The sequence below is a fragment of the Procambarus clarkii genome, chromosome 17 (assembly GCF_040958095.1).
Source record: "Procambarus clarkii isolate CNS0578487 chromosome 17, FALCON_Pclarkii_2.0, whole genome shotgun sequence".
Lineage (NCBI taxonomy): Eukaryota > Metazoa > Arthropoda > Malacostraca > Decapoda > Cambaridae > Procambarus > Procambarus clarkii.
In genome coordinates, this window is record NC_091166.1 from 20,481,021 (window position 1) to 20,497,608 (window position 16,588).

Genomic DNA, 16,588 nt, shown 5'->3' on the forward strand with positions numbered 1-16,588 from the left:
AGACTGTAGGAAGGATTTGGGAAAATACTGTGTTGCAATAGAAACATTGATTGGATTAATTCTACAAATTACTAAGATTAGTAATTACTGTGGTTAATACAGTAATGATGTATTATTATACAAAAAGGATGTATTAGTGTTATATAATTTCCAACATAACTCTGGGGGGGAACTCGGGTCGTAGTTCAATGTTAAGTACTGATGTACTTAATTATAATAGGTTTAATTATAATTAAGTACGTTTATAATATAAACGTGCTTAATTAATGATATAGTACTATCATAAAATTAGTATGTTAGTACGTTAGTATAAACATAAAGAATGTCCCGAATCTGTTGCACAGATATGACTCGAAGTTATTATGGGAACATAAATTAAATATTGAAATGTTGAATAATTGAGGTATCTGTAATCAAGAACTCTCTAAAGCTTACAGTAGACTCAACTACTAGGGTCGCTGTGACGTGTAATAATTGCATTACTTAGTCACTGAACTGGTCTGCCAACTCAGAAAATGTTCTCAAGAACGGATAGTATTGGTGTATAAGTTGTAATCTACATTGTTATACATTAATTAAGAATGTTATTCATTGGGTTATTCAAGATCAAGACTTCGATACAACAGTCAGGTCACTGTCTAGGGCCACTGTGACTTGTAACTGTTGAGTTACTAAACAATAACACATCACTGAGCATTATGATCACCCCAAACTCAAATATGTAAATGTCTGTTCTGAAGCAGAATTAAATTTGGTTTAATATGCACTGTGGTGCAGCAGTCATTCTGACTAATGGTACGACTAAGTTTTTAACTAGCTAAAGGTAATGTAATATTAGAGAACTGAATATGTTATTCATTAAATCAAGGAAGACTCTGAGTCGACAGTGAGACTAGTAGTCTAGTAATTCTGACTTATAAGCGAAATAAATTACAGCTCACAGGCTTATCACTGGAAACTCATTAATACATCCTCATCTTAAATGAGAAATAAATTTTACTAAATCAGTCTCTATGAGTAGTCAACTGCATTTAATTACGAGTACAGATTCAGCTGATACTCAGTTGACAAAATAATGTCCCTAATGCCTACCTAAATAGATGGTGCTGCCCTAAAGGAACGCGAGGCTGTCAGGCATAAAGAAGAACTAGAGTTCGAGGTCGACCATGCGAAGAAAAAGACCGAATTTCAACTAGTAGCCGCAGGAAAACAAGCTAACATCATTGTAGAACAGAAAAGAAAGGAAGTGGAATTGGAAAGGACTCGCCAACCACAAACAGCCAGTCCTCCAGTAAGCTTGGGGGCTTATCAAACGCAAAAATTCGGAAAAAATCTAATCTTTTTGAAAAATTTATAAAAATACTACAACGTTCTGGCAACACTTTGGCGCAAACCCGATAATGTTATGATATAAATTAAAGTATTTATGTTACATTTCCATGCGTAATTGTGCAGAATCCGGTGCCCCGCGGCTGTGGCACGCCAAAAGTATTGCGTCGTATGTTCTAAACGTCAAATTTTTCGTAATAACGTCGTAAATATCGATGTATGCATAAGGAGTAAATATACACTCATTGGCAACCTTCTCACCCCTTGTTGTGCTATAGGGATTTCCCAGCCCTCAGTCACCTCGTGTGTCCGATAGACTGCGGACTGTTCTGACGCTCGCTCCATTATCGTTCCTGGAATAGCGCATTGTTGCGTCTACTGCACAAACTCTTATAAAGAGATAGTGCCAGAAGATAAGAGCAGCAAATGTGGCACTCGGTCGCCGTCTTTATCAGTAAAAGAAAGCTGCTTTAGCGCGAAGAGTAATATCCAGTGAGAGATGGTGGCGCACCACACCTCCTCAACCTTCCTCACACACCTTCCTCAACCCTCCTAGACCCTCCTCACACACCTTCCTAGACCTCCCTCCCTCCAACAAGCCGAGACAGGCTCCTGAGGAAGGTGATCCAGCAATCATGCAGGTGCCTACTAGTGCCCAATGCAGTGCCACCTTGAGGACCCACAATTCGGACCAATGTCAATAGGTTAGTATGTTTTAGTGTTATAATTTGATAGTTGGTAATAACTGTAATATGTATGTGCAGGATATATATATATATATATATATATATATATATATATATATATATATATATATATATATATATATATATATATATATATATATATATATATAAATTTTTTTTTTTTACAATTTTTTTCAATTTTTTTTTTTCGTTTGTTACCAGGGGATGTGCATGGAACTTGCACACCTTGCTCAATGGATGCCTATCTGCAAGGGTGCCAATTATGAACGAAATAGGTCGATGTCAAACTCGGCTACAGGTGGCCGAACTTTGATCTTATTTTACTCAGGTAAGTAATTTACAACTTCAAGGTATTTCTCATCTTTCATTTATTAATCAATTTACATGCAAATTACACCTTATATGTAGAGTTTGTGCTTCTACAAACGTTTTGAGACATTTTAGTCCAAAGTCCATTTGTTGATTTTATAAAAATTTATAAACATCATATATTGCATATTTTTGAAAGGGTAACTTTGAATAATTATATTATTGCACTAAACACTTTTTGGCTAAAACCCCAATTTAAAATTCTTTATTACATGCTAATGTGATATCTGAGTGTTATAGAAATGATTTTAGTTGACACATGTGTTCCCTAAATTTTTTTGAAAATGTTGAAAATTCCTTGCATAATACGTTCTGTATTTTTTTTTCCTTTTCTGTTTAGGGTGGGATGCTGAAACTTGGAACAGTTGCAGCCCTTTCTATAACCATTTCATAAATAAATTTATAAACAAATTCAACAACTTTTACTTTACCCGTAATAAACCACCCTTAGCATCTCCCAGGCAAGTAAGTTAATGCCACCATTCGTTGAGACAGAGATAGATGTGTTTTTTACTATTTTTGAGGCTCTAGCTAAAAAACTTAGCTGGCCTGAAGATCAGTGGTCTATACTTCTCAGAGTACATCTCGCAGGTAGAGCTGCGGTTACTCTCAGTACCTTAGCGGCTGAGAATGACTACAAGATCCTAAAGCAAGCCGTTCTAGACGCCTACCTTCTCTCCACCGAAAGCTACAGACGAAAATTCCATGATTATCTAAAGGCAAGTGACACCACCTATTTAGAATTTGCCAATACTAAGAAAAGATATTTCATGAAATGGCTGGAAGCAGCCCATGTCTCTACATTTTCAGACCTCGTCAACCTCCTTCTAGTCGAGGAATTCTTTCGACGTGTTCCTGCTCCCATCCGTCTTCACTTAGCAGACAAAGAGGAAACCGACCTCATCAGATAAATAAATAATAAATAAATAAATAATAAATAAATGTTTATTTAGGTACGGTACATACATACAAGAGATTTTACAAAGAATGATGGAATTTATAGATAGGGCTAGTACATACAATGCCTAAAGCCACTATTACGCAAAGCGTTTCGGGCATGAAAAACTTAAACGACTAAAGCTTAATACTAATTGAGCATAAAGAATAAAATGTGTTGAGAACATGTGCGATGTGAGATGTGCAAAGTCGGCTGACACCTACAGTCTTATACACAGGTTAACAGCTGACACATCTTCCAGTAAGAAGTCTGGGTCTAGTTATGACAAAGTGAGTAGCAATCAAGCAAACTCTCAATTATATTGTAGGTATTGCAAACTCTATGGACATACCATAGATAAATGTGGAAAAGCCCAATACAATGGCTATAGTGAAACTCCTAAACCCAAACCGACTCCTCCTAAGTCCGGTAAGCCTGTGATGAATATTAGTGTTCCTGTTAATGATCTTTCTCTCTTCAGCAAACACCTATACCCTGGAACTGTCTCTGCCAACAGTACAGATTCGGAGGGATGTTTCAAAGTGAAGATCTTGAGGGACATAGCTGCTCTTCAGTCTATAATTTTGAAATCGGCTGTGCCTAACATCACCTACACCGGGGAGACGGTCCTTATCATTGACCTCACTGCTACCACTCCGTATCCACTCGCCAGAGTCCACCTGGATTGTCCTTTCGTACAAGGTGAAGTCCAAGTCGCCATCCGGGAAAAGCCTTTCTCCATGTCAGTGATACAACTTCTCCAGGGCAACGACTTGGCCGAATATCTACAACCTTCCAACTTGATCATCATGGACAAACCCCAGGTATGTGACTCTGTCGTGGAAAACCCCATCCTGAAATATATTCCAGCAGAGGTGCAAGAAAGTGATGAAGTCTCTCCTCCGGTTTTGGTGACAACCCGTGCGCAAGCTGCACGCCCGCAACCAGCGGACTCTACTGCCACAGCTGTCCCTCAGGACCATCAGAATCTTCCACCGAATCTCACTATGCTGGAGTTCCGTAAGTTGCAGAGGGAGGATCCCTCATTAACACCATTATTCTTCCAGGCCGAGACTCAATCTGATAGTATTCCTGGGTTCTTTATAGAGAATCAGTTGCTCTACAGCAGGTACCGACCCAGTAAACTAACGGAGGATGACGATTGGGCTAATGTCGACCAACTAGTAGTTCCCACCAGCCTACGGGCCGATATTCTACACCTGGCCCATGGAGCGCTTTCTCACTACGGTTTTAATAAAACCTATCATACCATCCGACAAGACTATTACTGGCCAGGTATGATTAAGGATGTAAAAACTTATGTACAACAGTGTCATACATGTCAGATGGCAGGAAAACCCAACATCTCGATTTCCAAGGTTCCTTTGATTCCTATCCCGGTGCCTTCGGAACCTTTTCACAGACTCATCATAGACTGTGTTGGTCCTTTACCCCGGACCAGTTCTGGCAACGCTTATATACTAACCATCTTGTGTCCAACCACCAGATTCCCCATAGCAGTTCCTGTAAAGAACATTACGGCTGCTACTGTGGTGAAACAACTGTTGAAGATCTTTACACAATATGGATTTCCTCGGGAGATTCAAAGTGACTGTGGCACCAACTTCACCAGTGATCTCTTCAAGAAGACACTGGAAGAATTCAACATTACTCAGGTATTGTCCAGCCCCTATCATCCTGCTTCACAGGGTTCTCTTGAACGTAGTCACCAAACTATAAAATCACTCCTTAAGAAATTTTGCAATGAAACTATGAAAGACTGGGATAAACAACTTATCATCATCATGTGCACTTTCAGAAGTCTTCCAAACGAGTCTCTAGGAGTGTCTCATTATGAGATGCTCTACGGACGTAAGTGCCGTACTTCTCCTAAAGCTTTTAAATACTCTCTACGTAATGCCCCCTATTGTGACCCTCTGTATGTGCCCCAGTTTCTTCAAAACTTAAAGCACATTCTAGAGCGAGTGCATAAATTTGCCAACGATAATTTATTAACAGCTCAAGATAGGATGAAGACTCATTTTGATAAACACAGTAAAATCAGGAAATTTAAAGCAGGAGACTTCGTTTTAGCATATTTTCCGATCCCTGGTTCTCCATTGCAAAATACGTTTTCAGCACCTTACCGCATCAAGGAGTGCAGAAACAACCACAACTACGTTCTTGAGACTCCAGATAGGCGGCGGAGGACCCAGTTGTGCCACGTCAATCTTTTGAAGAAGTATAAATGTACACCCCCCCCCCCCCCCCACTGTATTAGTATCTCTCTCCACTATTCAAGATCCATACCTTCACAGTGAGACCTTCCCTGCTTCTCCTCCCGAAAGCACTAACTCTGAAACAGTGCCTTCCAACTCGGAAATTTTTACAGACCTTCCTAAATATTTGCAGGACTGTAACAGTGCTCCTCTCATCAGAGTATTCCAAGATCGTCATTAGTTGTTCAGCAATGATCCCCAGGAATGTAATGTGGCTCAACACGACATCCAGCTACTTCCTGATACCCGGCTGATTCGTCAACCCTTCTACCGCATCAGCCCGTACAAAAAGGAAGTTATGCGTGCTGAGGTACAGTACCTTCTGGATCATGGGCTGGCTACCCCTTGTGAATCCCCTTGGGCCTCACCCTGCATCTTGGTGCCGAAACCTCACGGTAAAGTACGATTATGTACAGACTATAGGAAACTGAGACTCGTGACCGTCAAGGATGCTTACCCTTTACCTCTAATAGATGATATCCTTGACGCCGTAGGTAATGCTACTTATCTTTAACAGATTGACTTGTTAAAGGGCTACTATCAGATTAGTCTGACAGAGCGGGCTAAGGAAATATCTGCCTTCACCACTCCTTTTGGCCTGTACAGATATGAACGCCTTCCTTTTGGACTGTGTAATGCCCTGGTCACCTTCCAGCGAGCGGTCAACAGCGTCATCCATGACCTAGATCACACCTACGCCTACTTGGATGACATCGTTGTGGCAACTGACACCTGGAACGAACATCTGCTCGCCGGCAACGATTGTTCTCCAAGCTTCTGACAGCTGGCCTTACCATCAACTTGGGCAAGTCCACCTTTGCTAAAAGGTAAAGTGCGTTATCTTGGTCATGTGATAGGAAATGGCAGCCAAGCTCCTTTAGCCATTCAGCATTACCCATAACCTACAACCAGAAAGCAGCTCCTGCACTTCCTTGGCCTTGCATCTTACTATCGTAGGTTTGTAAAAAAGTTTCAGTATGGTAGCGACACCACTGATTAATCTGACCAGCTCCAAGCAACGGTATCATTGGACCATTCAACAGACCGTTGCCTTTCAACAACTAAAGTCTCTGCTATGTTCTAATTCCATTCTCGCCTCTCCAGATATTACGAAGCCCTTCATCATTAATGTCGACGCAAGTGGCACCGGCATCGGGGGCGTTCTAATGCAATAGCGTGGAGGAGAGGTTCTTCCTGTCAGCTACTACAGCTACAAATTGAAGCCTCATCAGAGGAACTATAGCACCATAAAAACGGACTCCTCTCCATCATCCTGAACCTTCAACATTTCGAACCTTACCTACAAGGTAATCAGTCCATTACCATCTATACAGACCACAATCCCTTACAATTTCTGCAACAAGCCGAATTCAGCAATCAACGTCTTCTACGCTGGACTCTGTACCAGCAGAACTTTAACCTGGAGATATTCTTCATTAAGGGCTCGGATAACATCATAGCAGACGCCCTCTCCAGAGTCTACGAGGTAGAGGAAGCTACTCCTACCACTCTACCGTCTAATGAAGTAACTTAACCGATAAGAGCAGGCTTCGGGGGAGAGCTGTGACAGTAATCTCTTTCAAGAGAGATTTAGCCTGCTCCTTCCTACATCGCATTACTTCTTTACTTCTGCAACATCATGATACCACATTCAAGAATAGTATATAAGTGGAATAACAGATGTCTCTACAGGGGGTGCACTACCCTACTCTCACTCTCCTCACCCCCCCCCCCTCCCTCACTGTCGGCGCACCACCTCGTCGATCACCAAATGACCACCTCAAACCAACACTCCCCATTAGTAAATCAAAGACTTTATGCGACTCCAACGCCATCTGCACCGTCTATATATAGTCTCGCACGAGCAGTTGCCCCCCAGAATATTCTTGTGCTCATGAGCTGATGCTTCTATCTAAGCATATGTCCTATATATTAGTAGAGGTTTCAGCCAGTCCACTATTCTCAACACATTTAACTAATTTTTGTCTTGCTTTATTGTAGAGCAACGTAATCATTATTTTATTTTATATTGTGTTTTGTCTTTGTATATATTTTTGATCCGCACTGTACATAGCCAAGGGATTATCTTTATTTTGTTTATATTTGTTTAAAGTAAATTAAAGTTCATTATTTATAAGATTTGTTTTGCGTGTTTTTCCCTTTCACTTTACCACAGGAGACAACCGCCAAGCAGTCAACATTTTTTTTTCTCTTTTTTTTTTAATGTGATTGGCATTTACACCAGCCATAGAGAAGACTGCTTTAACACCTACATTTCTCTTCACAACGTATATTTATGGGATCAGTAATTTGGATTAGTATACTGGACCCTAAAATGTTAATGAATTCACTGACTTAGGTGAACCAGTAATCATAGATTTAATGTGGTTTAGGCTATGATATGGAAAGTCTGCTGACAGCCGTAAATTGAAATATTTGTATAGCCTAATAATGGTAACACATAATAATTGGTGTTAGTAAATGATTAATTATAGCTGAGAATAGCCTATTTCTCAGCTATCAAGATTCGAAGAACCAAATTTTGTGTGGGAAAACTTTACTTGTGTAAATCATTTAAATTAATACTATTTTCGATAGCTTACGAGGGACCACCACTTTTTGAGAAACAGTAGAAAACAGGGGAGAGCTAGTGGTATGATATTTTACTCCAGGAACTAGTGTCCTATGGATTTTCTTCATTAATAATGCATTAATAATTAAAGGAACTGTATTATGAGTTAAATCCCATCACCCAAAATGGGGAATTACATGCAAAAAGAATAATACCCCAAGCATGATTTCAGTGCTGGTTCATCACTGAATTAAATAAGCGTGAATAAATATTAAATGGATTATAATAATAATTATTAGAGGAAAATGTATCTCAATATACTACTATACTATTCAAGAGTATATGGTAAATCAAAGGGTTAGTATAATTGATCGCATGAGGAAATCATTAAGGTAACTATATTTGTTAGTTATATAATTCAAATAAGAGTGACAGCTTAGCTGTAAATCGAGAGAAATGAAATCAGTTGCCACACTCCACTGACGACGTATTGCGTCAGACGAATTGTTGCAAGAGAAGGTGGGGAAGCTTAGCACCTCACTTGACGTGGACCCAAGGGCTGGAAGGTAATTACATTGTAGAAATCTTCTACTTTAGTAACTACAGGTATATCCTATATACAGAATTCTTCCTAATGGATATTTCTATCACTGCAGAAATCTTCTACAGCTATCATGGCAATATATATTCCTATATAAATTTCGGAATACGGCTAGAGTACTGAATTTTGATGTAAATTTCTCAACCTAATGACAACTATCTAAATGTTATATGTGAGCACAGTAAAACAAATAGAATAAATATAGTTACCATGCCAAGTGTCTGTTGATGAAGGGAACGATTCCAGTCCTCCGTCCTGCTCAGATGTTAATTAATGGCTGGAGAATTAAGTCTAACCTTCCTTACCTTCATACCTTCCCTGATATCCTTAAAAAAGCAAGAGTAACGCCAGTTCATAAAGGAGGTAATCCGGCAGACACAAACAATTATAGACCAATATCAAACCTACCCATACTATCAAAAATATTTGAAAAAATTATCTACAAACAGCTCTACTCCTATCTCGTAAAATTCGACATTCTTAGCCCCTGTCACCCCACTTCCTAATGAATTGAAAAGCTGTCCAACTTTTGCGTCATTCAAAAACAAAACTAAAAAGTACCAAATTTCATTTTCATAGTTTTTTACCTTTTGCTTTAAAATTGCACTGTATCTATTGCTACCCAATCTCCCAATCCTTATGTACCCAATCTGAACATCTTTACCATTGTGATCATTGCTGTCTTCTTATATGTGCTATCAATCTGTTGTATGGTGTCTATTAATCTTGTTTAAATTGCCAATCAAGTTGTCAATGTAAACAATCAGAGCTGTAATATACCAATGTGCTTTACTATACTTACTAATCTCTCTCATCTCATTTTTTTCTTGCAATGTATCTGTTATCATTTTATTAATTCTGCTAGAATTTACCTACTTAAAATTATCTGTTAGATTAAGGACCTGCCCGAAACGCTGCACATACTAGTGGCTTTACAAGATTGTAAATACTATGCTATGTATTCTCACAAACCCAATGTACCTTCTTGTATATAAATAAATAAATAAATAAATAAGTAGTTCCTAGACACTGCCGAAATAATGTGGCACTGCTCTCGGAATTGTGGGAGCGAATTAAATGACACTACGCAAGTTCCTTGCAATGGCGTTTTTCTCTCTTGCATGCTAATATGGCGTTGCTAGTAGGAATGGCGTCGCCTTCCTCCCTGGCTGCGATACACATGCACACAATGCTTCAAAGTATTCACGAGCATAAATTATTTTACTTATTTGTAATTAATTAGGGAAGTAAGGAATAGTGACAAGTACTAATATCACTGATGAAAGTATTAAAGTGCAATATAATTTTGCATAACGCAAGTCAGCTTATTAAGACTGCGTAAAATGAAGGAAATTAATATTATATAGAATTGTTTTACAATGTAATAGTTTCCACTGTAGTTGTTAATTCACCTAAATGAGCGAGTTCAGTAAGCAGTAATATGCTATATAAATAAAACAACTAAATAAACGATTATCCTTAATAAAGGAAAGTAATTAACTGGACTCTGTTTAGATTTAAGTAAATGTGGAGAGAATTTCATGTTTTAACATGCTGCTACCTCCCGGCATCACAGAGACTGTAGGAAGGATTTGGGCAAATACTGTGTCGCAATAGACACATAGATTGGATTAATTCTACAAATTACTAAGATTAGTAATTACTGTGGTTAATACAGTAATGATGTATTATTATACAAAAATGATGTATTAGTGTTGGATAATTTCCAACACTCAGAACCCTTCTGTAGAATTAATACAACCTAACTGAAAGCTATAAATATTTATAACAATACATTCACCGGGTGGCCAAGGTGAATGAAAGGTTGCATCCACGGTAGTGTGGTATGCATTTTATGGATAACAAAGTTCATACCTATGCTAGAAACCTCCGCTAAGCAGAGATCAATAAATCTCACTTTTCATTCATTATATCGACATACAGAAATACATTTTGCTTGATATCTAAACTACACATATGAAAATGAAGAAACGCTGGCATTTCGATCGGTCAAGAACCGAAATGCCGTTGGACCAGTTTTGGACAAGTAATGAAGAGAATTTTACTTATTTTTGGCCATCTATGTCCTCTTTCCTCTCTGTCCCTTTTGTTACTAGATTCTTTCTCGCCTCCTCATCAGACTTCTTGCCGTTGTTTTTTTTTACTTTATTATTTAACCTTTCTATTTTTAAAACTTTTTCAAATTTATACCCATTTTCCTCTTTTGTTTTCTTGCTTTTTTCCTACCCTAAATTCTAATCTTACCTTTACTTTACCTATTTCCTTTATTCTTACCATTTCTCTTTTCTTACTTTTTCCCCTTAGTCTTTACTTTCATCTTCTTCTTACCTTTTATCTATTTTGTCATCTTATTCTTACCTTTTATCTTATTCTTACCGTTTATCTTATTATTACCATTCCTCTGATTCTTACCTTCATCTTTCTCTTCCATTCATTCCACCTTTCCCTTCACTCTGTTTCCTCGTATTGTTTGTCTCTTCCGCTTTCTTTCGATTACGTGACTTGATATTAGTCCAGAATGGACCAAAACGTCATTGTTTCTTAATTTTCAGACCTGTGGTTTGGTCATCATATTTCAGCTATGTTATTGTGACTCGTCGTTTGCATGCATTTTGTATTACTGAATTAGCCGAAATGACATTCTATTATATTACAAATAAGGCTGAAAGACCTAATGTAACCTAACCATTCCAAACAATGCCATGCACACTATGTTAGAACTAATATTGTACCTAAATGGGCTACACTAGGCCTAAGACTGTTTAATTCGGATTTTTGTTTTGTCTACGAAATTAATAGGACAAAATTGTAACTTTTTAGGGCTAACAGTACATTTTGGTACATTTAAGCAAGTAGTGACTAAAGTATTATTGTTACGACCCTGGGTTCCTTAGTTGGAAACCAGAGGTCAAACTGAGCTCTAAATAATTACTTTACATTAATTGATAGGATTGCTGATGCGTTTTTGTTCCAATCTTCCTTGCCAGATGTGAGACGAATCTTGTTTCTCACAGAACATTAAGACTCTGGGCTTGTTGATTATTAAATATTTAACTAGTTATCAGTTATGTTTAGAAATGATTGAAATAATTAGTAAAGTATGTCTGAGTAAACTTGGAATGATGGCTGCTGTACGATTAGCTAAGTATCCGGCCGGCAGCGATCATAGTGAGGGAGGACAAAGAGGCTGCTTCTCTCTTCTCTGGACGGATGTGCTTGGGTCAACACCTCTCCTGTGTGGCTCTGTCTCCTCCTCTTTCTACTCACTCCTCTCTTCCCTTACCCCATGCTGGGGTATTTCTCAGTTAAGTTATATTAAGGTATTGTGCTACTAGCTAGGCGTGTGTTTTAATTATTAAGTATTGTGTAGCATAAGCCAGTGTTTTGGGCATCCCTAAGTGTTTGTGTTGTGACTAGGGTACCACGTAGGGTTTAACTACCCCAAGCTGCTTCAAGCCTTCGAGTTCTTTTCAAGTAGACTTTACTCTAGCTTATCCCAAGTGTAAGCCTTGTATCCTGTCTATGTGGACCAAGGTAGTTAACGTAAGATAGTGTGGTAAAGTAGTTATTGTTATTATAGTAATGTATATGGGGGTTGTTAAGAGGGTTTAATAAATAAGTTAGTGTTTGAGGTGTATCCATTAATCCTGTTGCAGGGGTGTAGATGATTGTATTCTAGACAGCAAATCTGTTTCTAAAACCTTGAATCATTAACAGGAACCTATGTTCCTTGGGGGGCCGGGCCTATATACTCTACTATTTTTGATACATCTTGATTCTAGCTGTTGGCCCTTCTCGTTAATACTCTATACCCCCCATAACAAGTAAGCATAATTCATAACAATTATCATTTTAGGAGAATGGGTTGTCAAATGTAAGACAAATTTTCACAAGTGGATATAAACTAGGTGTTACAAACATAAACTAAACAAAAACTAAATAATAAATTTCAGTTGGATAAATTTAGATTTAAAATATATCTTAGGGAACACTGACCAGGAAATATTGGGGAACACTGGCCAGGAAATATTGGGGAACACTGGCCAGGAAATATTGGGGAACACTTACCAGGAAATGTTGGGGAACACTGGCCAGGAACTTTGGATTCATTATTATGGAACAAGTTATCATGTAATGTCAGACAGACACACGCACTCGATAGTTTGAAGGTATTATTAGACTAATATATGAGCGAGAGGTACTGGAAATAAATAGTGCCAGCCTAGCATGGTCCTTCATTCTTATCGGGCCCAGGACTTTTCGGTTGTAAACCAATATGCAGACCACTCCGCTACAGATGTATTAATCAGAAGGGATTGTCTGGTACAATTTCCCATTATACTCACGTGAATCCTTTATTATGTAGCTCGAGGCCGACAGCGCCGGTACCTGTGGAATATATTCCACTCTTTAGTAAATTAATCATTAATGAAATAATAAGTCATTGACGTAAGAGACAAGAATATTATTATGAAGTAAGAGACAAGAATAATATAACTAGACTTGTTATTATATTGTTTTAATATTATTACTAGTTATATATATAGTGTTTATTTCATTATGCACGTGTAATATTTTATAACAACACAAATTTTCACTTAGAATATCCATATTTGCATTTAATATTAAGCTGTTTTATTGGCTAATAAAAGTGTGAATGGTATCTGAATCTTTGTTGTCTATAGATAGTAGTAGTATAAGTAGTCGCATACTTGATTTGAAATGTAAGGAAAAACGATTGTTTTCAAATGTGTGAAACACTTATAATAGCTGCATATTTGTCATTTATTATTTGGTAAATTCCCATTTCGTTTCTTATATTACTTTTCTAAACCAAATCAAGTGCACGTTTATATAATCATCATATATTATATTTCTTGATCTCAATTTTTTTATACCTACCCTGAAATATGTTTCTTCAGGATAGGTATAAACCAACTACTGTTTATTATATCATGAGAAGCTAGTCAATACACTTGTTAAGTTAAGAGCACACGAAATTTGTAAGAGGAATTTATATATTATTAAACTCATAATCTTAAAAACTATTGGTTTTATAATAGCTTAGAAAAATATAGTGAAGAACAAGAAATATTGTCACTGAAAATTTTATTGGTTTAGGCTACTCTCTAGGAGGCCTAGGAATACATTGTAATATCAAGTGTTTCAATGTAGATTCCTAATACATCAGTAATAAGAAAATTTAATAGTGTAGTTAGATTGTTTGAAAGTTGTAATGAATAGGGAAAATAGGACTGTTACATTAAAGAGATAACAACAAATACACAACAGAAAAATAACATATTTGAAATGAAAAATATAGTCATGCATTGAATTTAAAAAAAGATTCATGACAAAACTGGAGTTTATGTAAATGTTTCGCTTGTATATTGGCTTGTGGACCATTTAAGCTTTACACACACTTGATAATAATGCGACCCTGGCATGGTGAAGTGATTTCATGAAATATCTGTGCACAATAAATGCCAGGAGTGTTGTCGGATGTTGGGTGCAAGTAGGTCTCACAATTTCCCAACACTTTTAGACAATCGCTGTTAAGTGGTTACAGCACTGGACTGCCAGTAATATGGAGACCCTGCCTAACTGGGTTCGAATCCTTCAGAGGTCAAGAGTATATATGTGAGGAAATATATATATATTTCACTATGTGAGGAAACACAAGTATCATTTTTGTGACAAGAATTGAATGGGCCCCAAGATATATATATATATATGTATATATATATATATATATATATATACATATATATATATATATATATATATATATATATATATATATATATACATATATATATATATATATATATATATATATATACATATATATATATATATGTGTGTGTGTGACTGAAAATTCACACCCCAGAAGTGACTCAAACCCATACTCCCAGGAACAACGCAACTGGTATCTACAGGACGCCTTAATCCGCTTGACCAGCAGTCGCATAGAGTCCTGGGGGACCATTCAGGCTTGTTCGCATATATATATATATTATATATATATATATATATATATATATATATATATATATATATATATATATATATATATATTTATATATATATATATATATATATATATATATATATATATATATATATATATATATATATATATATATATATATTATTAAATATGACCGAAAAAGTAAGATTAATAATTCTAACACGAATTTCCTCAATCTTTCGTACATTTATTTTCACTGTTGGAGGTAATTCAAAAATCAATTCTCCAAAATTCATTTTTATTTCTAGTCTGACGCGACACGAGCGCGTTTCGTAAAACTTATTACATTTTCAAAGACTTTAGTTTACAAATACACAACTGAATAGAACTTACACATCTCCGATTTTTGTTTATATCTACATTTGAGTGAGGTGGATGGGGTGAGGTGGCATTAATAGGGTATTAATTTCATCAACACAAGACAGAACAAGAGGTGGCATTAATAGGGTTTTAATTTCATCAACACAAGACAGAACACGAAACAATGGGTATTGAAATGGAAGTGATTGTAGAAAGCCTATTGGTCCATATTTCTTGATGCTTCTATATTGGAGCGCAGTCTTGAGATGGGTAGAATATAGTTGTGCATTAATTGGCTGTTGACTTCGAGATATATATACACCTCAAATATCTCCACTTCCCGAGGGCACTAGACAAGTGAGAGGTTACTCTGCGTTTTTCATCAAGCCACTGTCAATGTGAGAGAACTCGTGTCCATGCTATAACATGGACATTATATATATAAATATATATATATATAAATATATATATATATATATATATATATATATATATATATATATATATATATATATTTATATATATATATATATATATATATATTATATATATATATATATATATATATATATATATATATATATTGGTAGCAGTCTTTCCTGTAGACATATATTATTAAATTTGACCGAAAAAGTAAGATTAATAATTCTAACACGAATTTTCTCTATCTTTCTTACGTTTCTTTTCACTGTTGATGGTAATTCAAAGATCAATTCTCTAAAATTAATTTTTATTCCTAGTCTGACGCAACACTTTAGCGCGTTTCGTAAAACTTATTACATTTTCAAAGACTTTAGTTTACAAACACACAACTGAAACTGAATAGAGCTTACATATCTTCGAGGTTTATATCTACATTTGGGTGAGGTGGATGAGGTGAAAAACGAACTTTCAACAATGGGTATTAAATTTCAGCTCAAGACAGAACACGAAACAATGGGTATTGAATGGGTATTAAATTCAAACACAAGACAACAAAAAACAATGGGTATTGAATGGAAGTAATTGTAGAAAGCCTAGTGGTCCATATTTCTCGATGCTTCTATATTGGAGCGGAGTCTTGAAGTGGGTAGAATATAGTTGTGCATTAATTGGCTGTTGATTGCTGGTGTTGACTTCTTGATGTGTAATGCCTCGCAGACGTCAAGCCGCCTGCTATCGCTGTATGTATCGATGATTTCTGTGTTGTTTGCTAAGATTTCTAAGATGCTAAGAATTGATCTTTGAATTACCATCAACAGTGAAAAGAAACGTAAGAAAGATTGAGAAAATTCGTGTTAGAATTATTAATCTTACTTCTTCGGTCATATTTAATAATAAATATATATATATATATATATATATATATATATATATATATATATATATATATATATATATATATATATATATGTATATATATATATATATATATATATATATATATTTATATATTTATATAT

The 16,588-nt window shown here is 36.2% G+C and overlaps 1 protein-coding gene across 2 annotated transcripts in view; it reads right to left on the reverse strand.

Moving 5' to 3' along the window:
• LOC123748525 (methyltransferase-like protein 27) overlaps positions 1-16,588 on the reverse strand; it is a 377,853-nt gene that overhangs the window by 179,124 nt on the left and 182,141 nt on the right. For both annotated transcript variants that reach the window (XM_069326220.1, XM_069326221.1), the window contains one exon: positions 13,162-13,204. In XM_069326220.1, the coding sequence (XP_069182321.1) occupies positions 13,162-13,204 (43 nt within the window). The remainder of the gene's footprint in view (positions 1-13,161; positions 13,205-16,588) is intronic.